Source organism: Mesoplodon mirus (genome assembly GCF_964341445.2).
Source record: "Mesoplodon mirus genome assembly, chromosome: 5".
Classification (NCBI taxonomy): domain Eukaryota; kingdom Metazoa; phylum Chordata; class Mammalia; order Artiodactyla; family Ziphiidae; genus Mesoplodon; species Mesoplodon mirus.
The window spans coordinates 14,808,813-14,834,841 of NC_138980.1; the positions used below are offsets into that span (position 1 = coordinate 14,808,813).

The window sequence follows — 26,029 nt, forward strand, 5'->3', positions numbered from 1 at the left end:
ATGTTTTAGGACAGCTTCTTGATTTAACTTACAGGATTTGAATAACTATAGTGGCTGTATTTATATAATTAAATGTGCAGTTTTGAAAACTGCAGCTACCATCTTCTGATAAATTGGTCATCTCAGGTGTTCCAGGTTCTGTGTCTAGAGAAAATGTAATTAGCAATTTCAACTAATTGCTTACAACTATACTCATAATTCAGAGAAGGTCTGTGTTTCCTGGAGCAGAAAATGCAGAATGACTATAGGATCTTCTCCTTCCTTCCTTTCTACTCTGTGTACTCCCCTTGCTGTTTGGCCTTGCTTTCCATTAAAATTCAGGTGTGGTGGACAGAGTGCTAAACTGGAAGTTGAGCAGCCTGGTATGTAGTCTCAACTCTGCCACTTGCTGGTCATTTACCTTGAATAAATCACCTTCTCTATTTCTCCAGGCTTCAATTTCCTCACCTTTAAAATGAGTAAATTAAACAAAGTGATCTCTAGGTCGCTTTTCTACGGTACCGTCTAGTCTCTGTGATTTATGTCAGTTGCTTTCAAACTTTGAGGCCCATCAGACTCACCTGGGGTGCTTGTTGGAATTCAAATTTCCAGGCTCCTCCACTGAACTGAGCCTGAGTCATTATCAGATTTTAAAAAAATATCTCAGCCTGATTACACAAAAGCTAATATATGCCCAATGTGGTTGCAATAATTACTTCAGTAACACAGCCAAATTCATGCTCAGGCTTAGTTTAGGCTTTCCCACCTGCTCCCAGCCCAAGGTTACAAGTAAGATCTGGGGGCCTTCATTAGTCAGCCTGTATGAGAAATGCTCCTTTGACATTCTAATGTACTAGAGGTACCCTCTTCCACCTTTCTAAGCTAGTCTTCATAAAACCACATCTCGGGAATTCTCTGGCAGTCCAGTGGTTAGACTCTGCAATTTCACTGCCAGGGACCCAGGTTCAATCCCTGGTCGGGGAACTGAGATCCCACAAGCTGTGCGGCATGGCCAAAAAAAACTAAAAACAAAAAAACCACATCTCAAGCCAAAGTTGTCAAGCCTCTTTGAAGTAGAATGGAATGTTCATTGAAGGCTGCCTGTACAACAGAAATTACAAAGTGGAAACTTGAGTCAGATCAGCCATGTGTTACAGCCTCCTCATTGAGGGAACTCTTCACTACAGTTGAGGCCCACCAAAAAAACCTGATATGGTTCCAGGAATTTCTCTATTCTTTTTTCTAGTAGACAAGCAAACCTCTAACTCAGTAGTCTCAAAATTGAGGGTGCATAGGACTCCCTTAGTGTACATTTTTTAAATGCACATTTCAGGACCTCATTCCAGAGGTTTTCATTTTGTAAGTCTGAATTGGAAATCAGAAAACTGCATCTTTAACAAGCACTCCATGTGATTCTTATGGAAATAGTCAATCTCACTTTAATAAATATCAATATGGTTTATTTCTCTTATAAGTGTTGTGCTTCTTTGATACTGGTTTGGGTTTCATTTGAGGTTTTTCAGGTATCTTTCTCATGCACTTATCCTTTGCCTGTTGTATATGGTAAATATTAAGCCATTTACCGAGTTATGATTTAATTAGATGGGTTGGCATTGTGTAAATATAGCAGACTATGATGCCAAATGCTATTATAACAGCAAATTTCTTTGTGTTAAAAAAAAAAGGTTGCCTAGCCACTATTAAGCACTGTTCAGTGTTACAATATTCCAGCCCAGAAAAATCATTCAGTCTTCTATACTGCAGCGATTTTAGTTGCACTTAAGTGTTAACCACATAAGGCAAAATTGAAATTACTTACTAGGGTATGCTGTAGCTTCAAATTAGGATTTCTTGAGATCAAGAGATTTTTATTAGAACCCCTTTAAATACTGAATTGAGAATCATTATGTCATTTGTTCCATGTATTTATACTTAGGTTTATTTTATGTATTTATGTGTAAGGTCACAATTTCTAATATTATAAATGGCAGTTTTCACTGAACTGTGACATGTCTTTTGCTTCCCTGTGGCTTGACATTTAGTATTTCTGTTATAGCAATATCGGAAACTGAGCCAGTCTTATTATCCACTCCTGGAATGTCTCACCCAGGACCACTTGAGCTTCATCACCAACTTAGAGCCTCCTGTACTCCTATATGTTCTCACATCTATCTCAGAGGGACTCAGTACTCTTGGTAAGTATCATGGAGAACATTGTTTTCAGAGGAAAGACTTGATTGTGGTCTCTTAATGTATGTGCTTTTGAGATGATCATCCTACAAAGGGGGAAAGCTTATTTACCCAAACTGAAAGATTATTTTATAACTATTACCTACAAGAGAGAAAATGCCCTTTTTCATATTTTGATATAGTTTTTTTAATCAGCTTGAAGTATAATTTACAGTAAATCAGTAAATTTACAGTAAAAATTACTGATTTTAAGTGAGCATTTCAATGAGTCCTTACAAACATATATACACAGTCATGAACCACCACCGCCAAGATACAGAACATCTTCATCACCGCACAAAGCTCCCTCCTGACCCCTTCTAATCAATCCCTTTCCCCTAGTCCCAGCCCCAAGGAACCACTATCTACTTTCTCTCACTGTAGTTTGCCTTTTCCAGAATTTCATATAAGTGAAATCATATAACCCGTAGTCCTTTTTGTCTGATTTCTTTCGTTTAGCATAATGCCTTTGAGATTTATCCACGTTTTGTGAAACAGTTAGTTTTTATCTTTCTATTGCTGAGTATTATTCTATGGTATGGATTACCATGTTTGTTAATATGTTCACCAACCGATAACATTTGGGTTGTTTCCATTATTTGGTTGTTTTGAATAATGCTACTATGAACATTCATGTACAAGTCTTTCTGTGGACAGATATTTCTCTTGAGTAAATACCAGAATGGAATTTCTGGGTTGTATGCTAAGTGTATATTTCACATTATTAAAAACTGCCATGGGCTTCCCTGGTGGCGCAGTGGTTGAGAGTCTGCCTGCTGATGCAGGGGACGCGGGTTCGTGCCCCGGTCCGGGAAGATCCCACATGCCACTGAGCAGCTGGGCCCATGAGCCATGGCCGCTGAGCCTTCGTGTCCGGAGCCTGTGCTCTGCAACGGGAGAGGCCACAACGGTGAGAGGCCCGCGTACCGCAAAAAAAAAACAACAAAAAAAACCCTGCCAAACTCATGGACATATATACACTACCAAACGTAAAATAGATAGCTAGTAGGAAGCAGCCACATAGCACAGGGAGATCAGCTCGGTGCTTTGTGACCACCTAGAGGGGTGGGATAGGGAGGGTGGGAGGGAGACGCAAGAGGGAGGAGATATGGGGATATATGTATATGTATAGCTGATTCACTTTGTTATACAGCAGAAACTAATGCACCATTGTAAAGCAATTATACTCCAATAAAGATGTTAAAAAAAAAACAAACTGCCCAACTGTTTCCCAAAGTGATTGTACCATTTCACTCCCCCAAGCAATGTATGAGGACTCCAGTTGCCCTGTATCTTCCCTAACACTTGCTATTATCAGTCTTTTTAATCTTAGCCATCCTCGTGGGTGTGAAGTGGAATCTCCTTGAGTTTTCAGTTTGCATTTCACTAATGAATGATGATTTGAGCATCTTTTCTTGCTTATTTGCCATTCATCTATCTTCTTGGTAAAATATTTATTCAAATCTTCAACCCAATTTCTTTAACTGGGTTGTTTTTTCTTGGAAGAGTTGTTATATATTCTGGATACAAATCTTTTATCAGGTCTATGTTTTGCACGTATTTTTTCAGCCTTGGCTTGTCTTTTTTATTTTCTTAACAGTATCTTCTGAAGAATAAAAGGTTTCAGTTTTGAGGAAGTCCAATTCTTTTTTCCTCTTACAGTTCATGTCTTTTTGGTCCTATCCTAAGAAATCTTTCCTTATTAACCCAAGGCCATAAAAGCTTTTTTCTATGTTTTCTTCTAAAAGTTTTACAGTTTTAGCTCTTATGGTTAAGTCTATGATCCATTTCAATTTAATTTTTGTATGTAGTATTATGAGGTAAAAGCTGGGATTCCTTTTTTAACATGTGGATATTCAGTTGTTCTAGCGTCTTTTGTTGAAGAATATCCTTTATTTGTTAGACTACTTTGTGCCATTTCTATACTGTCCTAATTTTATAGTAAGTCTTAAAATCAGTATAGCCCTCTGATTTTGTTTTTCCCTTTTTAAATTGTCTTGGCTGTTCTGGGTCCTTTGCCTTTTTTATAAATTTAGAGTCAACTTGTCAGTTTCTCATTAGAAAAAAAAAATGAGCAGGGGAATTATTATTGGGTTACATTGAATCTCTAGCCCAGTTTGGGGAAAACTGACATCTTAGCAATATTGAGTGTTCAATTCCCAGCAATGTCATATCTTTCCATTTATTTAGATCTTCTTTACCTTTTCTCAACAGCATTTTTGAAGTTTTGAATATATAAATCTTGTCCATATGTTGTTGTATTTATAACTGTTTTCTGTTTTTATGCTGTTGTAAATGGCATTGAGTTCAATTTCTATTGTTTTTGCTACCATGTAGAATTGCAATTGATTTCTTTGTATGCTGACCATGTATCCTGTAACTTTGCTAAACTGACTTATTAATTCTGGTGGCCTTTTGTAGACTTCTTAAGATTTTCTGCATAGATGTGTCTGCAAATAAAGATAGTTTTACCTCTTCCTTTCCAATCTGTATGGCTTTTTTTTGGCCGCACGGCATGCAGAACTTCCTCAACCAGGGATCGTACCCGTGCTCCCTGCATTCGAAGTGTGGAGTCTTAACCACTGGACAACGAGGGAAGTCCCTATATGGCTTTTTTTATTTTTCTTACCCTATCACACTGGCTAGAACCTACAGTACAACATTGAATGGAAGTGATGGTAGCGAGCATTCTTTCCTTGTCTCCAGTGTTGTGGAGCAAACATTCATTCTTTTCCACCATTCCGTATAATATTAGCTCTAAGTTTTCTGTAGAGGCTCTTTATCTTGTTAAGGAAATTCTCTTCTTTTGTAGTTTTCTGAGAGTATTATCATGAATGGGTGTTGAATTTTATCAAATTCTTCTTCTACATATACTGAGGTAATCATATGGTTTTCCTTTTTTGGTCTGTTAATACATTACATGATATTAATCACCACATTGATGGATATTTGAATGTTAAAACAACTTTGCAGGGCTTCCCTGGTGGCACAGTGGTTGAGAGTGCACCTGCCGATGCAGGGGACACGGGTTCGTGCCCCGGTCTGGGAGGATCCCACATGCCGCGGAGCGGCTGGGCCCGTGAGCCATGGCCGCTGAGCTTGCGCGTCCAGAGCCTGTGCTCTGCAACGGGAGAGGCCACAGCAGTGAGAGGCCCGCGTACCACAAAATAAAAAAACAACAACAACTTTGCATTCCACACTTGGTTACGGTGTATTGTCCTTCTTATATATTGCTAGATTCAACTTTCTCTAATTTTGGTACAGATTTTTACATCTGTGTTCATGACAGCTATCGATGTATTCTTCTATGGTTCTTCTTTTATAGTTTTCTGTTCTTCTCATATCTTTGCCTTGTTTTAGTGTTGGTCTAGGGCCCTCATGAAATGAGTTGGGAAATGTTCCCTCCTCTCTTATTTTCTTAAAGAGTTTGTGTAGAATTGTTATCAGTTCTTCTTGAAATGTTTGATAGAATTCCCTAGTGAAACCACTAGGCCTAGATTTTTTCTTTGTTAGAAGGTTTTTAACTATAAATTAAATTTCTTTAGTGGATATAGGACTATTCCAGTCTCCTATTACATCTTTCTTTTTTAAATTTATTTATTTATTTGTTTGTTTGTTTGCGCTGGATCTTAGTTGCGGCAGGCAGCCTCCTTAGTTGTGGCTCGCCTGCTCCTTAGTTGCGGCTCGTGTGCTCCTTAGTTGTGGCTCACGGGCTCCTTAGTTCTGACTTGCCAGCTCCTTAGTTGTGGGCATGTGTACTCTTAGTTGCGGCATGCATGTGAGATCTGGTTCCCTGACCAGGGATCGAACCCAGCCCCTGCATTGGGAGTGCGGAGTCTTAACCACTGCACCACCAGGGAAGTCCCTCCTATTACATCTTGAGTAACATTTGATAGTTTGTGTCTCTAAAGGAAATTGTCCATTTCATCTAAAGTTCATCTGACATTACTGACATAAAATTGTTCATAATATCCTCTTGTTATACAATTTGATTTCTGTAGGATCTATAGTAGTGTTCCCTCTTTCATCCCTGACATTGGCAATTTGTGTCTTTTTTTATCATTCTGGCTTCAGGTTTATCAGTTTTATGCAGAGAACCAGCTTTCAGTTTTCATTGATTTCTCTATTATTTTTCCGTATTCTTATTTCATCGACTTAAGGTATGATCTTCATAACTTCCTTGCTTCAGTTTATTTGCTTTTCCTCTTCTAGTTTTTTCAGGCAGAAGCTTAGGTTGTGGATCTTAGACCTTTCTTCTTTTCTAATGTACACATTTAATGCTTTTATCTAAGCACTACTGTGGCTATAACTGATAAAATTTTTATATATTTGGGGGCTTTTTTTAAGATTTAATTTTATTTATTTTTGGCTGCGTTGGGTCTTCGTTGCTGCACACGGGCTTTCTCTTTGTGGCGAGCGGGGGCTACTCTTCGTTGTGGTGCGCGGGCTTCTCATTGCAGTGGCTTCCTTTGTTGTGGAGCACGGGCTCTAGGCACGCGGGCTTCAGTAGTTGTGGCTCGCGGGCTCTAGAGCACAGGCTCAGTAGTTCTGGCACATGGGCTTAGTTGCTCCACAGCATGTGGGATCTTCCTGGACCAGGGATCAAACCCGTGTCCCCTGCATTGGCAGGCGGATTCTTACCCACTGTGCCACTGGGTAAGTCCTGGGGACTTTTTCTATTCAGTTTTAAAATATTTTCTTATTGCCTTAGTGATTTCTTCTTTTACCAATGAGTTATTACTTAGAAGCACATTGTTTAATTTCTGATCTTTCTGTTATTGATTCTAGTTTAATTCCATCGTAATCATATCAGTGGTGGTTATAACTTTTGTATTTATTGAATCTTTTTTATGGTCCAAAATATGGTGAATGCTCCATGGACACTTGAAATGAATGTATATTCCATTGTTGTTGGGAAGAATGTTCTCTAAGTGTCAGGTCTAATTGCTTGATAATGTTCACATTTTATATATTTTTACTGTTTTTTTGTCTGTTTGTTTTCTACTTGTCCTATGAATTATCAAGAGAAAAGTGCTGAAGCCTCTAACTATAATTATAGATTTGTCCGTTTCTCCTTTTAATTCTATCAGTCTGTGTATAAATTATTTTGAAGCTCTGTTATCAAGTAAATATATATTTAGGATTGTTATGTCCCCTTGATTAATTTACCCCTTTATCCTTGTGAAGTGATGCTCTTTATTTCTGGTAATATTCTTTCCTCTGAAATCTACTTTGTCTGATATTACTTGCCTCTCCAGCATTCTTTTGATTAGAATTAGCCTCTTTTTCCATCATTTCACTTTTATTCTTTCTGTGTCTTTATATTTAAAGTTGGTTTCTTGAAGACAGCAGGTATTTTCTATTGCTGTTTTAACAAATTCGTACAAACTTGGTGACTTAAAACAATGTAAATTTACTGTCATATAGTTCTTTAGATCATAAATCTGACATGGGTCTCACCAGACTAAAATCAAGGTGTCAGCGGAGCCATTTTTCTTTCTAGGAGCAAATCTATTTCCTTTCCTCCTCCAGCCTCTAGAGATCACCTACATCCCTTGGCTCATGGCTTCTGTCCTCCATCTTCAAAGCTAGCAACATTGAATATCTCTGACGATTCTTCCGTAGATACATGTCCCATTGATTCTGATGTCTTCTGCCTCTCTCTTTCACTTTTAAGGACCCTTGGAATTACCTTGGACCTACCCAGATAATCAAGGATGATCTTCCTACTTTGGGTTCAACTGATTAGCAACCTTAATCCATCTGCAACCATAGTTACTCTTTCCTGTGTAACCTAACACATTCACAGGTTCTGGGGATTAGGATATGGACATATTTGCCTAACATACAGCATATAGTTGAGTCATATTTTTATATCAAATCTGACTGTCTCTGCCTTCTAAATAGTGTTTCAGCCATTTACATTTAATACAACTACCAGTATATTTGAGTTTAAATTTATAATATTGCTGTTTGTTTTTTCTTTATCCTTTCTGGGCTTTGTTTCTTTTTCCTGCCTTCTTTTGGTTTGGATTAATTAAATGTTTTTCTAAGGAGTTCATTTTATATCCCCTGTGGGTTTATTAGTCATACTTTTAGTTTTTAGTGGTACTCTAAGGTTTACAGTCTACATCATCAAATAATATAATCATAGTTTGCATTCAAATAATTACAGTCTACCTCTCTCCATCTCCATTCCTTCTGGAACTCCAGTGACACATATGTTACGTATATCTGTTATATTGTTGAAAGACTGGAGAGAACTCCTCTGCAGATCTCCAGAGCTCTCTTCTTATATAGTTCCCACTCTCTGATACTCTGTCCCACAAGTTCTAGCTGCCTCAGCCTCCCCAAATTCAACTCAGTGAGGCCACTTGGCTTTGCTTGGGTTCCCCTTTCCTGGCCAGTAGCCTGGAAACTGCTTTGTGCAGTAAGCTTGAGCAGTTGGGTAGGTATTACCTCCTTTGTTTCCCTCCTCTCTGGTTTCATAGTCCTATACTGCTTCTTGTGCAACAATTGAAAACCGTTGTTTCATATATTTTGTCCTGTTTTCTAGTTGTTTATGGCAGAAGGAAAAATTCTCATAGCAGTTAATCCTTCATGGACAGAAACCGAAGTCTTTTATTATTACAGTTTGTGTTGACATTCTTTTATCTCGTATTATAGTAATACTTGAAGATTTTGAATTAGTTGCAGATGGCTGTGTTGTTCTCAACATGTGATCTTAGGCCTGAAATCTGCATTTTAACAAGTCTCCAAAGGAATCTTGACAAAGTGGCATAATGCAGGGAATACTGAACTTGACTTTAAGTCCCAGTGCTGCCTCTTATGAGTGTATGACCATGGACACGGACTCTGTGCCTGATGCTGCCATAGGTGTTTTCATATATGTACTTCACTCATTTCATTCTCAGAACCACTCTTCATACCAAAACTGGGTTAAATATGCTAATAGCACTGTTTGTCCTTATTTCCTACTTGCTTGTAGGCTTCCTACTTGACAGGAACAGTGTGTCTTAATCACGAATTTTTTTCCCAGTGCCTAGCATGTGGTAAGTGCTCAATAAGTATATATTGAATGAATTAATTAGGTAATATTATTCTCACTATACAGATGAGTAAGCTGCTGCCCAGAGAGGTGAAACAACTTGCCTAAGGTCATACAACTAATAAGTGCCTGATCTAGGAGTCTTTTTAACTCTAAAACCCATTCCTCTTCACCTCATCACCCTGCTGGATCCATCTGATAAAGGTCACAATTTGGCAGGTGAATTGTGCCCTGTGTCTTCAAGAAAGAGGATTATTTAGACTGTTGAACGTAACCACTTGGGTTTCTCCTTTCCCAACAATGAAAGATTTGCAAAGAGGCATTAATTGGGTTACAGGCAGGCTTCAGTTCTACTATAGCCTCAGTGGGAAAAATGAGAGGGAGGTATAGAAAAGTTGAACCAATGATAGATAATATGCTTAACATGATATTAAATTTTTTTTTTTTTTTTTTTTTTGCGGTATGCGGGCCTCTCACTGTTGTGGTCTCTCCCACTGAGGAGCACAGGCTCCAGACGCGCAGGCTCAGTGGCCATGGCTCACGGGCCCAGCCGCTCCACGGCATGTGGGATCTTCCCAGACCGGGGCATGAACCCGCGTCCCCTGCATAAGCAGGCAGACTCTCAACCACTGCGCCACCAGGGAAGCCCTAAATTGTTTTAGTTAATCATTCACTAACATTTTTAGTTTCAGGCCAGCTATAATTTGTGAAAAGAAACAGTGATTGTATTTATATATTATATTTTCCATGTTTTTAATCACCCACCACCACCACCACCACCTACCCCCATACTCTTACACACAGAGATCAAGCACGGGGCTTACAAAAAGCTGCTCCTAGTAATGACTCTCGACTCATTCATTTAGTAAACATCAGCTGTGCACATGCTATGTACCAGGTTCCATTCTAGACCTTGAGAGTACTGTAGAGAACAAGATAGATAAGGTCTCTGCTCATGTGAAGTTTATATTCTAGTGAGGAGAGATAACAGTAAACACACACACACACACACACACACACACACAAGAAAATGTCAAGTCATGATAAGTGCTAAACAAAGACTTAAAATAGGATAATGAAGAAGGAATGATTGTATGGCTTTTTTAGAAGTGATCAGGGAAGGCCTCTGAAGATGAGCCCTGGCAGGAATGGGGGTGCCTTCCAGGAAAGCAAAGGATGGCACAGAAGACAAGACAAGGGAAGGTGGGGGCAAGCTAAAAGTTGAACCAACTGGAAACCACCAGAAATTTCCCCATCAAGTTCATTATTAATAAAATTTTCATTATTAATAAAGGGTGTATGTTATTGTCATGAACACATTCTTGAATTGGATGGAGTAAATATTATAAATGTAATATAGAAATAAAACATTCAGGAAATACGTAGAAACTTAGAGACCTTGTTCATTAGTTTCTCCCACCAAAAACATGCTAAAGAGAGAAGAAAGCTATGGATTGGCTAAATAGTATGACAGGCTTGGTGTTTCAGGAATTGAAATAGCCAGGAAAACAAATGGGAAGTGAAAAGGGGGAAACCTACTAGTGTTGGGCACTGTGTTACAATCTTTATACACTTTCTCTCTTTAATCTTTAATTTCTCAAAACAAAGTAGGTGGTATTAAGCACATTTTACAGAAGTGGGAATTGAATCTTCATATAGTCAAACATCTAGAAGATACAGATTCAGCCCTAAACTGCTGCACCACCCAAATAGGCCTTTTGTTTCTGAAATTGCCTTTCACTGTATTTTTCCAAGACCTTCATCCTCCCCTCTGCTATGGTGAGAAATTTTGAGTCAAAGCCAAATGTAATTTCAACCCCATTATCATTCTTCTGACTCTCAGTTAAGCGACTCTTTCCTATACAGTTAACTTTACAGAACAGCTTTCTATGATGGGTCTTAGTGAACAAGAGGGCTATTAATGATGCATATGCTTCCCATGGAGACTAGTTGCAGAAGAAAAGGGGCATTTGGTTGTTTCAGTGCCAAACAGTAAGTTGCTAGAGAGGACAGAGTGCCTGTTGGGCTTAAAAAATCTGTCCAAAATTGTCTACATCATGGATGATAAACACCCAAGAGCTAGGACAAAATATGAAAATTCATAACTTGTGCCCATTCTTTTATTTCAGGAGAGTTTCATTGTTTGAATCTCACCCAATAGGTTGAGCTGCAAATAGAGAAAACTAAAAATAATACATAGTCCTCATCACTGTTCATTCTGTTTTTGATCAAATGGCCCATGATCCTTATGATTCCACACTTCTCAATCTACCCTGAAATAACATTTATCCTCTTCAAAGCCCCCAACAATAAATCAGCCATAATGAAAGCTCTTCTTCTTGCTTTTACTGCAAGGATATATGCTCCAACCTTCATGTCTAAAGTGTTTACCTGGCTTTTTCATAGCTGACTCAGTAGATTGGAACCTTTTAATGCAACCTTCATGGCATGTGGTCACCAAATCTATGTGAAGTCTTTATAATTTTTATATGATTGATAGCATATTGCTCTTCACTGGTGAGGGGAACCATATTTATTTCCTGCTTGCTTCCTTTTGTACATGTTAAGTGACTTAATCCATTTACTTTCATGATTGGGACTTCAAAGGTAGAAATGTGAAGGAAAAGAGAAAAGCAAACAGGTTCAACAAGTCTGTGCCTGATTCTTAGGCCTAAATGTTTTCTACTACATTATATACTACCTCCCAGGGTTATAAAACCAAAGCTTCCTTTTCTGCAAAGTAACCCAGTTAGTGGGGAGAGATAATCAATCAGTCAATCAATCAACTGCCATAGCTTTAGAAGGAAATAAAAGCTCCTTTCTCAAAAGCCTATAGCTCCACAGTTTCCCAAAACTATTGTCCATGCCCATCATTTAGACCTTCATTCAACCCCTCATGATCCTGTGTCAGCTACCATTATCGTCTATTTTAAATGCATACTTCTATTTTTCAAAACCTGTCCCCAAACCTACCTCTATTTACTATGTCATTCCTCTCTACAACAATGTATGTGAGAGTTTTTAAATTGTAGTGTTATATCAATTCTAGTATTATTACTAAACAAAACTCAAGACTTTAAAAAAAAAACGTTCTCAGATTAGCTTTGCCTACCCATTCTTTAATTAAATCAACTAATATTTCACCTCTAATCTATGACAAGCACACATATGTCTCAGAACCTTAGAGATGAGTAAAATGAATAAGAAAGTAACTATTGCCTTAGGAAGTTTATAATCTGCTTCCCAGCCCTACTCTCCCAATCTCCTTCTTTTCTGAATCTACTAAATTTGCTGTTTTTTGAGTGCCCATCGCGTTTTTGTTTGTCTTGTTGTTTCTGTTATTAATCATAAACTCTCCAGAATTGTGTCCGTATGTTACCATTAGCCAAAATATCTGGGCACTGTCATGCTCTGAATCAAAACCATGAACTTTGGATAAGCTAATTATCTCTGAGCTTCATTTTTCTCCTTTGAAAAATGCAAACAACAGTACCTACTGTATATAGAAGCGGTTATTAGAGGTATATGAAATGATATTTAGTGTACAGAGGAATCATGTCACTTACTTGCTAAAAAAAAAAAAAACCTTCAATAACACCTCTGTTGGCTTTCAAATTACATGTAAATGTCTCGACCTACTACTCTGTGCCCTCACGGAAGATCCCAAACTCTTTTGTCAGCCTTCTCTCTTATGACTCCTCTACACAGTCTTTTACTCACACCAGAAGGTCCTGCTCCCCTTTTTTCACTATGAGGGAAAATTAGTAGTAGCTACCATATTTTTTTCCTTCCAGTTTTATTGAGACACAATCGACACTATACAATTTAAGGTGTACAACATAATGATTTGACTTACATACATCCCGAAATGATTACCGCAGTAAGTTTAGTGAAAATCCATCACCGCATATAGGTACAAAATAAAAGAAAAAGAAAAAAATTTTTTTCCTTGTGATGAGTATTCTTAGAATTTACTCTCTTAGCTTTCAGACATAATATACAGCAGTGTTAGTGTATTAATCCTGTTGTACATTACGCTCCTAGTACTTATTTATCTTATAACGAGAGCTTTATACCTTTTGACCACCTTCATCCAGTTCCCCCTCCTGCTAACCCCTGCCTCTGATAACCACAAATATGATCTCTTCTTCTGTGAGTTTGTTCATTTGTTTGTTTGTTTGTTTGTTTGTTTTTGCGGTACGCGGGCCTCTCGCTGTTGTGGCCTCTCCCGCTGCGGAGCACAGGCTCCGGACGCGCAGGCTCAGTGGCCATGGCTCACGGGCCCAGCCGCTCCACGGCACGTGGGATCCTCCCGGACCGGGGCACGAACCCGTGTCCCCTGCATCGGCAGGTGGACTGTCAACCACTGCGCCACCAGGGAAGCCCTGTTTGTTTGTTTTTAAAGTATAATTGACCTACAACACTATGTTAGTCCCTGGTGCCCAACATAGTCATTCAATATCTCTATACATTAGATAATGATAAAATACCGTGGTAAGTCTAGTTACCATCTGTCACCATACTAAGATATTATTATTGGCTATATTCCCCACACTGTACAGTTCGTCCCCATGACTCATTTATTTTGTAACTGGAAGTTTGTACCTCTTCATCTCCCTCACCTATTTCTCTCATCTCCCCCCACGCCCCACTCCCCTCCTCTGGCAACCACCTGTTTGTTCTCTGTATCTATGACTGTTTCTCTTTTGTTATGTTTGTTCATTTGTTTTTTTCTTTAGATTTCATGTATAAGTGAAATCATATGGTATTTGGCTTTCTCTATGTGACTTATTTCACTTAGCATAATACCCTCTAGGTCAGTTATTTTTACTGTGAGAATTTCTAGTTATTTTTCTCCTCATTCAACTCTGCAGCATATTTTATAAATGATGAGAAAGGTTAATTGGCTCCTTCACAGTAACAACACAGCAAATAACTGGAAAAGATGGAATTTGAAACCAGAGCTGTCTGGCTCCAAAATCCACACCTTTTCACCCTACTATGTACATTGTGCAAAATGTGAAAAATGTCCTTCCTTATGTTTAACTGGAATAAGTTTTCCAAGCCCATCTCAGGTGCTACCTCCTTCACCAAACTGTCCTTGATCCTCAGCCAAATACAATATCTCCCTCAAATTTCTCACAACGGTGTGTCACTCATTTTTGCACAGCACGGTGCTAGTGACTTACGTACTAAATCATGAGCTCTTTGACACCAGGGTGAGTGTTTCCCCGAAGCAAAGTACTTTGCACCAAGTTTACACCCTGTTTCCCCTGAAGCAGAGCAGTTTGCACCAAGTAGATATTTAATAAAGTCACTTCAATCGAACAGAGGGTCATTAAGGTCATATATGGAAAATTCTGTCCAATGCAATCCAGGAATCATTTACTTACTAACATGTCTCTATTCCAGGTCCTGTAGTAGACATTGGGTTTAAAGAGATAAAAGCAAGGCAAAAATCCCTGCCCTCAAGGAGTTTACAGTTTGATTAAAGTACTTTGAAACCAGAAATTTGTTTTTTTTTTAAATTTAGGCATTATAGTAAGATGAAACAAACACTTTAGTAATACAAATGAATTCTCATTTGTTGTTCACACAGATACAGTTGTCTCCTCCAGCTGCTGTACCAGTTTAGACTACATCGTCACCTACCTCTTCAAGCACATAGCAAAAGAGGGCAGGAAGCCACTTCGATGCAGAGAGGCTGCCCAGGCTGGTCAGAGACTATTACATTTTATGCAGCAAAATCCAGAGGTCCTGCAGCAGGTAATTGGTGGTTGCTTATCTAGCTTAAGAGAGAAGAGTTTTCCAAAAGCCAATCTGGTCTCTGAATATCCCTTAGAGCAACTGGTCTTGCCAAGACTCTTTACTGGGTCTTCTCTAGGAGTATTTTTCCTGTAAGGAGGATAGTACACTGGCCTCAGGATTACCCACCCTCCAGAAATCTCTAAGTCATTCATCTCACATCACTGAAGCTAGAATTCAAAAAGAGGATAGCTCTTCCAGAGACAAGAGAAATAAAAGTGAAATCTGGAACTAGAAACAGTCAACCTCTGATTTCTTTCCCAGAGCCTCTAATAACGTCATCTTAGGTTGGCCTTGTGAATACTCTGGTATGTTGGGAAACTACCATTTTCTGGGCTCCTAGTCTGTGCCAGGCAACTTGCTGGGAACTTTCCCTTCATCGTATCATTTGCCCCATTTTAAGATGAGAAATCAAGGTTCAGATAGGTCATATTCCCAAGAACGTTTAAATAATAAGTAATAAAGCCATGATTTGTTTATTTTCAAATGTTTTCTGACTAGCTAATATGAATTAGGTCCAAGTTTAATATTTTTTAAAAACTCACTTCTGCAAATCACAGTAACAGCATGCATAAAATTAAATAATATATGCCAGAAATGTTTCAAAGAGAATAATGCCATTTTACTATGGGGATAGCATCACTATGATATATTCCAGTTCTACTAAATTTGGAAAGTGATATCTTTATACTGCTTCCAGTTGTCTTATTTTGCCAAATTATCTCCATAATAGTCTGTGGTTTGCAAATATAAACACTTTAACCTGGTCATTAGCCAGCAAATAAGTCACCTGCAATCAGCAAAAAAATGTCAGTCTGAGTAAATAAATGATGAAAATGAATAAGACAGCCATGGAAGAGGTTTTCTTCCTAGCTGTCATTTTTTTTGCTAATATTTAAATGACATTATGTAAACTTTACTTGTGGTGATGTTTCAGTTAACGAGTCATTTTCCTGGCAGGGAGGTGTGTGATTAAGATTTTGTGTAAATAAGCAAAGGGCTCTGGGCCTATAACTATTTGGTATGACCCTGGAATTGTTACAACATGTTGGTGATTAAACAGGAGGAAGGTAACTCACATTTATTGAGGACTTCCTATGTACAAGGTGCGAGAGCCACTAAGACCCATGAGACATAATTTCTCTCCTTAAATAAGTGTGTCCTGCCAGGTGGGAAGGAGAAACAAGTAACTAATTATGTGATAATTGGATTAACATAGTGATGACAGGAGGAGAGGACTTGCAGAGACATCTCCTCATTTAGACCCCACAACAACCCTGCAATGTGGATATAACCATCCCCATTTTTCAAATGAATAAATTGAAGCACAGAGGGATCAACTGGAAAGTGGAATGTGAACCAAGGTCTATTTGGCTCAAAAGCCCAAGTCCTTACCACTTACTTACACCATTGATTCTCAGGAGACTAGTTGCTGGATAAGATCTCAGATTCACCTGGAATGCCTTTTCAGAATAACACATTCTATCAAGATTTGGATGCACTGCCACTGGTACCTTGGAGTGTGGCGTAGCCCTCAGGTGTTTTGCAACAGGAAGACAGAACCACAGAGTTAGAGCATGTAGGCAGTGGAGAAAATAAATAATGGCCATGGATTGGCCAGCAATCAGACCCAGCCCTCACCCCACCGTGGCAAGTGACAGGTCTGCCACCTGCCCGTGCTCAACCATGATCACAATATTGTCCCATAAACTTTGGCAGGAACTTTTAAGTGGGTGGAAAATTTTAGCAAAAATCAGTAGGCTATGGTCCTAGACAAATACCATCCGACTGTGCAGAACAAGTAATGTGGTTGTGCAGAAAACATTCAAGTTTGTCTTTACTCAGAATTACCATGTGTTTGTTGGTTTAAGTAATTTCTATGTGTTAATAGTACTTGGTAATCCTTTACTTTATAGCATATGACTAAGTAGTGATATATCTTTATTAACATTGGAATACATTCTATTTATTTGGAATGTAGGCTTTCAGATAGCATTTTAAATATTAATGACCGGTCTCTGGTAGTCAGCATAAATATGATTTGCATTAGCACTAGGTTATATCATCTTGAGTGCCTCTGATCTCAGTGATTGGGTATAGTAGTATCTGACATCATCTCCTTAGGTCACTGACAACTTTGACCTCTATTCTTATGCACAGTTTCTGTCGTCTCAAAAGCTCTTTTGAATTGATTTGAAATTTTGACTCTTCCCTTTATGAGGCAGTAAAATTGATAATTATTCAGATGGGAACTGAGCACTGAGTGAAAAATCAATTCCACCCGCTCTCTGCCGCGTATAAAATTACTTCTGAGTCGGCTGGACTGAACGGATGGCCAGAGTAAAAGCAGCAGGCAGGAGTAGTGGGAAGAATTAGCTGGACACAGCTAATAGCCTGAAGGGATAGACTTGGAAAAGAGGGAGTGGGCCAGTTGGGGCTTATTATGAGCAAGGATGGGTCCCATTGATCATCTGTTTGCATCAGCTTTCCAAGACATTATAAATCAACCCTGAAGAGCAGCAGAATCCAAGATTCAGCCTCTTTCCAGAGGGAATTTATATTAGATTATTCTCATTTTCACACTCAGATGAAAAGTGAGCCATTGATTATTCATTGGTTGCCCATCAAATGCTGTTTTTATAGATGATTTGCCTATCAGAGAAGATAATGAACAAGGTTGCTGCTTCATAACTCAAGGTTTCAGTTTTCAAGGCATCTGTGTCAGTTAAGTAATGCCTAACCCTATTAAAAGGAATGGGTTACAAATTGCTTAACAGTGCTGAAAAACTAGACCCTAATGACTAATTGTGCTTGGAGTTTAGAGAGGGTTTGTCAGCTCTTTAAACTAAACTGATGCAATGATACTGCAATTATTTACTAGTTTGACCTGTTCTCCCCCCCACCCCAACCTGGACCTATATCGCTGGAAGCATAGTTGCATGAAGAGTGTCAATTCTAAGTTGCAAAAGTTATCTCCTCAAGCTTCCACAGCAAATGAAGCATGAACCCACATAAAGGGTCTTCTGACATTCTTATAGGCCCTTCCTATAAGACATTTTAAGTGCCTCTCACCTGAAAATGTGTTTATTATGACCTGCTATGTGGCTTTAGATCTTCAGTGTTTTTAAAAACATTCTCCAAATAAGCCATCTTCCATATTTTGCAAACAAATCTAAATTTGCAAAGCATTAAATTTAATCCATTTGAATATCTGTTATAATTAAGTGAATCTATTTTAAGTAAGAATTATTGTCTAACCAGCATTGCTTTAACTGGGAAAAACCCAGTTTACGTACATTAAGCAAAAAAAAAAAAAGTTCCCATGTTTTTATGTCATTAGAGAGATAAACTAAAGTTTTAAGAACAGGCTAATAGTAACAGTGATTAGGCATGGATCTGCTACAGTAATTTGGAAGATACAATTTCTACGTGAAACGTTTTTTTTATCCATGGTTATGTTAAGTGTTTGTATCTATAACTCAAAGGTCAGCATTCATTTAGTTATACCACAGAATGAAAGAAGGATCTACCCAAATTAGGTAGATGAAAGAGCGTGTTTTATAAGAGTAGAAGGGCATTTCAAAGATGGGACTCGGGCTTCCCTGGTGGCGCAGTGGTTGAGAGTCCACCTGCCGATGCAGGAGACACGGGTTCGTGCCCCAGTCCAGGAAGATCCCACATACCGCGGAACGGGTGGGCCCGTGAGGCATGGCCGCTGAGTCTGCGTGTCCGGAGCCTGTGCTTCGCCACGGGAGATGCCACAACAGTGAGAGGCCCACGTACCGCAAAAAAACAAACAAACAAACAAAAGATGGGACTCATTCTCTTTCAGATTATAAGAATAGGACACTGAGGCTGAATGCTTCTCTAAATCATAACTTCTATTAAAACTACCTGCTCTAGGGCTTCCCTGGTGGCGCAGTGGTTGAGAGTCCGCCTGCCGATGCAGGGGACACAGGTTCGTGCCCCGGTCCGGGAAGATCCCACATGCCGCAGAGTGGCTGGGCCTGTGAGCCATGGCCGCTGAGCCTACCTGTCCGGAGCCTGTGTTCCGCAACGGGAGAGGCCACAGCAGTGAGAGGCCCGCTTACCGAAAAAAACAAAAAAACAAAAAACTACCTGCTCTAGAAAGAGTAGCAACTTCCATAGAAGCAGAACAAGAATTATGTGATGGTCAGTATTACTGATTAGATTATGCAATTAACTTATTAACAAGGTATTTTTAGCAATTATGTTCTCTAAAATTTAAATACACTGAATGGAGGAATTAGAACATTTAGGTTTTAATTTATCTTAACCTCTTCTATTTAACTATTTGGCTCAAGTGAGCTGTACTAAAAACCAGAAAAAGTTCTAATTATAATTCTTTCTCTCTCCCTCGCTCTCTCTCCCCCTCCCTCCCACTTTGTGCTAACCTGACATTTAACTACAAATTGTAAAGAGCTGTCAGGAGTTATAAGAATCATACTTCAGTAGGGACGTAAGCTGGAAAGAACATTCACCCTTTTCCTCAATCAGTCAGTCAATCAATGAAAATTGCTTTTGTATAGTGCTCTTCGTGACATGCATCCCAAAGTGAATTACAGCAAAAGGGAAATCGTCTGCTCTTTTTTCATTTCTGTGTTTAGATTGAAAAGATATTGCTCAACATTTTGACATACTGTACAAGACATCTTTCTTACTTAAGATACCATCCCATAGTACTAAGAAGGAGAAAGTGCAGTCACGTATTTAACTGATGTTCAGATTTTGGCCTATAGAACCTCAGCAAGACTCTCATGGTGGGAAACACTTTAGCAGATGAGATATATTCATGTCTCTTATGCTCTTAAAAAAATTAACCAGACTTTCTAATGTTATTATAGACATCTCTAGTGAACCCTACATAGAAGGTATGCTCATGGCCCACTAGCTCAGTCTGGTTAATTTGCAGCTATTCTCAAAAGAATGGCAGTAGATTGATGTCAAAACCACATGCTGAAGGAACATTCACAGCTGGATCAGAGGACAACATGGATTTAAAGGGAAGCCAGGGATAGGGCATTAGACATGGCGAGTAAAAAATAAGAACAATAGAATTGTTTTTTGCACGTGCTGCTGCAGTCTTATTAGTCTTCTTCGCAGCAACATATGTATGTACTTTGTATTTATTTCTAGGAAAACCATAATACTGGCAAAATATTGCAGACACTAGCTTAAGCTTTTTCATATGCATTTAACCTGATTTAATCACCACAGTATCTCTGTGAAGCTGTAGTATTATGAGTACCATTTTACAGATATGGAAACAAAGACATAAAAAGATTAAGTAGGGGCTTCCCTGGTGGCGCAGTGGTTGAGAGTCCGCCTGCCGATGCAGGGGACACGGGTTCATGCCCCGGTCCGGGAAGATCCCACATGCCACAGAGCGGCTGGGCCCGTGAGCCATGGCTGCTGGGCCTGCGCATCCAGAGCCTGTGCTCCGCAACGGGAGAGGCCACAACAGTGAGATGCCTGCGTACCGCAAAAAAAAAAAAAAGATTAAGTAACTTTCCCAAGTTACTAGTGGTCAATAAGATCATGTAGTCCATAAGCGGAAAGACTAAAATTTTACCTTGATGTGTTTAGCTCCAGCGTTCACGTGCTTAACCACAAAGCTATAATTTGTTGGTGGCTGCTAATTTGAAGTAGTATGTATGTTTTGAGCACTTACAATGAGGCAAGTTGAGCTTCCAATAAGTCCCACTGGGGCCATCCTTAAGGTAGAATGATTTAGAGCAGTCATCCTATACCCCAACTTTGTGCTGCAGCCGGAATGAAACAGATGGGCAGTGACCCAAAGAGGCAATGGGCAAGGGAGAGGGAGGTTGCTTTGCCAGCTGGTATAGAAAAGCCCTGTGGCTCCCACCATCCCTGACAGAGCTGACAGAGCTTCCTCTCTCTTATTCTACACCTATACCCAATCATTAATTCTGTAGCCAGACATCGAAGGTATAAAATTTAGCAGGATATGTATCCTTGAGAAGGTCAGAGTCTAATAGTATAACCGTCTCATGATGTTCCTTTGTGACTATCCTTTAATTCCTCTGAGGTAGCTCTTGAGGTTTACTCTAACCTGATTTTTCTAGGATAGAATCAATATGGCAGCTGTGAAATGAAGTTGGGGAAGCAACAAGTGCTTTGCATCCATCCCGCATACCCTGCACGTCTCTAGGCTTTGTCCTGACTCTCACCACTGATTCATCAGTGTTGAATGTCATTTTTCACCTCTTTCTGATTGTAAACAGCTTCTCTTTTTTAAAAGAGGCTTCTACTACTGAGTACCATTAGCTCTACTGAAGGTCCTTCTTAAGGGCCTCTCACGTGGGCAAGTCTGAAACTGACTCCTTTGAGCATCCCTCTCCTTCTCCTTTAATTCTGTAAGGTACCACAGACTAAGGTGCCTATAGAGCCAAGTAGGAAACTTGACTGAGGTAAACAGGAATGACAAACTGTTCAGTATACAGCCCTATCTAAAAGGGGCAGCTTCCAAAGGGCTCCAGCTAATTGTTGCCCTGTAAGGTGGTAAGACCCAGTGTTGCCAGATATATTGAGATTTCCCCCCGGAGAGAAGCCAGAAATCCAGTTTTGTAAATGTTGGTGACTGATTGAAAATTTAAAATAAAAATACTCTGCAGGTCAGCACTGTATGTCTGGTTATCAGTTTCCCACCTCTGTATTCTGTACTCTTAGAGAATTTCAGAACTCAGATCTCTTAATGCATGATCCCTTGCATTTCTCATAGCCATTCCATGTGGCCTTGCAACAGTGATATTTTTATTTGTCTCTGATGTTTTGATAATTCTTAAAGCACACTTTTTTAATTTGTTGTTTTAAGAGGATGCCATTATTTTGCTTTTACATATAATCTATACTTAGGTCTTTAATGAAACTTAAAGAGGGCATTTTATCACATTTGGGTTGCGTCTTTGCATACAGAAGGGGTGCGGTAAACAGGCAATGAAACTCAGTTAACATCTCCCAAACATTTTTTTTTTAATTTTCAAAATAACAAGGTTTGTTTGAGGCAGAAATAAAGCTCACTTTGGTCAAGTGTGTGTTTCTGTGTGTGAGATCTAATTACTAAGGATCAAATCAGAGTATCTAAGAGGACCAGGGCTGCACAAAAGTATCTAGTTAATAGCCAGGTAACAAAAGTCCAAAAGGGAGTAAAACTCTTAAGAACAATCAATGTGTGACCACTACCCCTAAAGATCAGCTTAGAAAGTTAAAATATATAATTTTAAAAATGGAAAAACACTAATTTTTAATTAAAATGGCTTTTATCTGGGATATAATAAAATCATTTGTCCATCTTTAGAAGGATGATTCTTATCCAAATCCTTTGTTATATTCCATATCTTTGCCATTTTGATTTCATTTTTGTTATAGAGATATTTGTTGAATGACTGTTTCAACTGTAACCAATAAATGGTATTTTAAAACAAAACCCTTTTAGAAAGAAACCTATTCTTGATTTATAAATCATCAAATTAGTGTTATAACCCTATCACCTATCTTTACACAGTAACTTTTTTTCCCCAAAGGTCACCTCCATCTTGATACTTGTCCCAGCACCTAGCAGAGCCTGAAACCTTGTGATGGTCAATGAATGTCTGCAAAACAAACCAAAAAAATTAATTTTTAAAAGTGCAATCTACAGGTAGTGACTTTAGGTATCAAATCTAACATGGTCATAGACTAATACATAATAAAATAAATGATAATGCCAAGATAAGATTATATCATCATATACTATATAATAACCCTGCTGAAATTCCATAAGAAAATTTTATTCTAAACATGGATGAAGAAAGAAATAAGTACTTCAAAAATTGTTTCAAATGGTTAACAGAACAGAGAAGAGAAGGTTTGTGGTGGGGTGGTTTTTTTTTTGTCTGTTTGTTTGTTTGTTTGTTTTTTCCATAGGGACATGTGTTTTTCTACCTCTAAGCACAGTTTAAAGATGTAATCCATTGATAGCGTAACTTGCCTTATTAATTGAAAGGGATGGAATCCACCAGATGTAGCCCAAACCAGCAGAGAGTTAGGTGACTAAGCAACAGCAAAGACACCATATTGAGTGAGCCAGATTTTAGTCTCCAAGTCATTTATTTCAACCGGTGACAATACATTTAAACTCCTGTGCCTCAGCAGTGATTGATGGTTTAATATCATATATAATTTTTTTAATGAAGGAAAACCATTTAAATATGTTACCATTTGCACTGGTATTCTCCTACGTACATAACTGCATTTAATCATTATGGGGATTGTTTTTATACTTGTGTAATTTGTATCCAAGAAATAACTGTCAAAACCATCTCATGCTGTTGCTGGAAATGGTACAGTGTGCTTCATACTTGAATAGATTCATTCTTCCCTGCACATAATTAAGAGTGTTGGAGCTTTCACTGCTACCACATAGGAATTCCATGTTTACATTTCTGAGAATGAAGAATTAGCCACAATTTGCTTTTTCAGGCTCCCATTTTCTGGGGCTGTGATATTTAAGTACCTTAGTTCTGTACCGGTATATGATTTGAAGAGTTTGATTTTAAGACTTTTAATATTAAAATACATAATAAAATTTTATTATCTAATTATAAGAGGGTTTATTTAGCCTCTTATTAAAGTCGCTAAATCAGGCCTGGATTAACATCATAATGGCACAGTTTGACATGGAATACTCAAAAGCCAAGTTCGAGGGAAGGGATGGGTTTTGTTGTTGTTGTTTTGGGGGTTTTCTCCTATACCCACCCCTCACACAAAATAACAAGGATGAAATGCATGTATGGAAACAAACAAGGAGCAATTTGGGACGCTGGAGAAAGAGTGGAGGTGTCAGCCTAGGATGGTACCCTTAGGCGAGGCAGCTGGTATATGTAGCCTTTTGTTTATCTGCTACTGGTTTATGTAGCCTTTAGGCCGGCACCAGAAACAATCACTCCTACAGGGTCAGCTGCTGGTCAGAAGCAAAATAAGAAAAGATTTTGCGTTCAAATGCACAGCCATAATTTCTGTACAGCTGGCACCTGCTGCTGGTGCACAGCATGAAGGTGAAAGGTCAAAGAGGCAGTTGTTCAAAACTCAAGAATGGCTTAAAGGGACTTGTAGATTAATCTGCTTTATTAACTTCTGTATATTAGATAACTATTGCTATGAATGACAGTACATCTTTTTGAATACGTCGCATCTCTTTCTCTTTTAAATTAGCTTTTGAGTAATGAATATTAAATAGAAAGCATTTCAGGGGTAATTAAATGAAAACAGAATGATGTCATTTTACAATTATATTTGTGTGTTTATAGAATAGGGGAATTATAATGTTTTCTAAGGAGCTAAAAAAAAAAAGAGCCGGCTTCATAAAGAAGAATTTGAAATAAATAAGTTAGATGTCCATTAGCCTTTGTGTTTAAACTAAAAAATATGATGTAGTTTGCGACTTAACATAGAGTCATTGGGTGCCAGTGGCTTGATTTGGCATTCCCAGGGGCTCCAAGTGTTTTCTTTATGAATTAAAGTGACTGCAGTCCATCATTGTTCTTTTATCTACAGTTTAGCACAGTCAGTTTTGCTATTACTCTGCAGCAAATGTTCTCAGAATAGCAAAGGAGTAGTAAAAAACAATAGCCATACCTTTTCCTTCATACTCATGTAAAGCAGATAAAGAGCACTTCATAAGGAAAAAACGCACGGTTTTACACAGGTTTAGCCCAATGATAATTAGGCGTGCTTTATAACAGTCTCTCACCCGGTATGGCAAATGGCAAACAAGATGGTTTTTAGCCTCTTCATTAATAGTGATTGGCACAGTTAGCTATCATTATAAATTAAGGGTAAAAAGAGTTCACTTACATGCGTTCTTTTTTAAAGCTTCTGCAAGGAAAATTTCTAATCCATAGATAAAATACTGACACCAACTCTGGGAACGTGTTTAACAATCTGTCTTCTAAAAGGACGATTTTTTTTCTGCTGACTCTCAGTGATTTTTGTTTTTGCTCTTTAAAGAATTCTCAGAAAAAGCATAGCAGATGACATCTGCCTTTTTCATGCTAACACAGCATAGGTAGAAGCATTTATCCATATTTCACAAATGGAAGGCATTTGGGATTTCATTTGCACTCCCAAGTTTTAACACAAGTTCAGTCTTTCTACTCTGAGCAGTGTTTCTGTGACATGTGAAGATGACACCTGAGATCATCTTCCTGTGTCACATCCAAGCCAGCCCAGGGCTCACCAGAAGGATCCTAAACTTGCATGGGTGTCACAAAGGAGCAAACTACTTTGACCAGAAAAGATTGGGTTAGGAGTATTTCCACACCCTTACACTCCAAAGTGGAAGAACCTTTACACCTCCTTCTTAAAGATCTAGACTTTTCCTCCCTCCTGTAACAGAAGCCTTGTTTACTGTAGGGTTGCTAGGACCTAAGAAGTCACTATAAAATGGCGATCTCAGGTTCAAACAGAATTTTGATGATGAATGGTAATGATGAAAAAGAAGTAGAAATAATTATTATATGCTAGGCTTGTGTGCTCAGTGCTTTATATATATGTACACAGACGTATATTCCAGTGTGTGTGTGTACATATATATATATTTCTATTTAAGTCTCACTACTCTGTGGGGCAGATATTTTTATCTCCATTTTATGATCAAAATACTGTAATTGCAGCTCTAATAAGATAGTAACTCACCCAATACCATACAGCTAATAAGTAGCAGAACCCATGCTCTTAACCAAAATACAGTACAACTTTTAAATGGGCTAGAAACAGGATTGAGAGGGATGGAGGATAAGCAAGGGGAGACACATACCATTCATTCATTCATAAATCCTTGATTGAGCCAGGGGCCCCTTTCTTTGAGAACTGATTGGACAAGAGGTAAACACTTGACCTAAGCTGGCTTTTCTTCCCTGGATTTAGAAACTAGCATTTAAAAGATAC

General features: G+C 38.6%; 1 protein-coding gene across 3 annotated transcripts in view; it reads left to right on the forward strand.

Annotated features, from left to right (window-relative positions):
* The window catches only part of RANBP17 (RAN binding protein 17), a 318,451-nt gene that overhangs the window by 274,429 nt on the left and 17,993 nt on the right, over positions 1-26,029 (forward strand). For all 3 annotated transcript variants that reach the window (XM_082622432.1, XM_082622433.1, XM_082622434.1), the window contains 2 exons: positions 2,036-2,174; positions 14,856-15,022. In XM_082622432.1, coding sequence (XP_082478558.1) covers positions 2,036-2,174; positions 14,856-15,022 — 306 coding nt within the window. The remainder of the gene's footprint in view (positions 1-2,035; positions 2,175-14,855; positions 15,023-26,029) is intronic.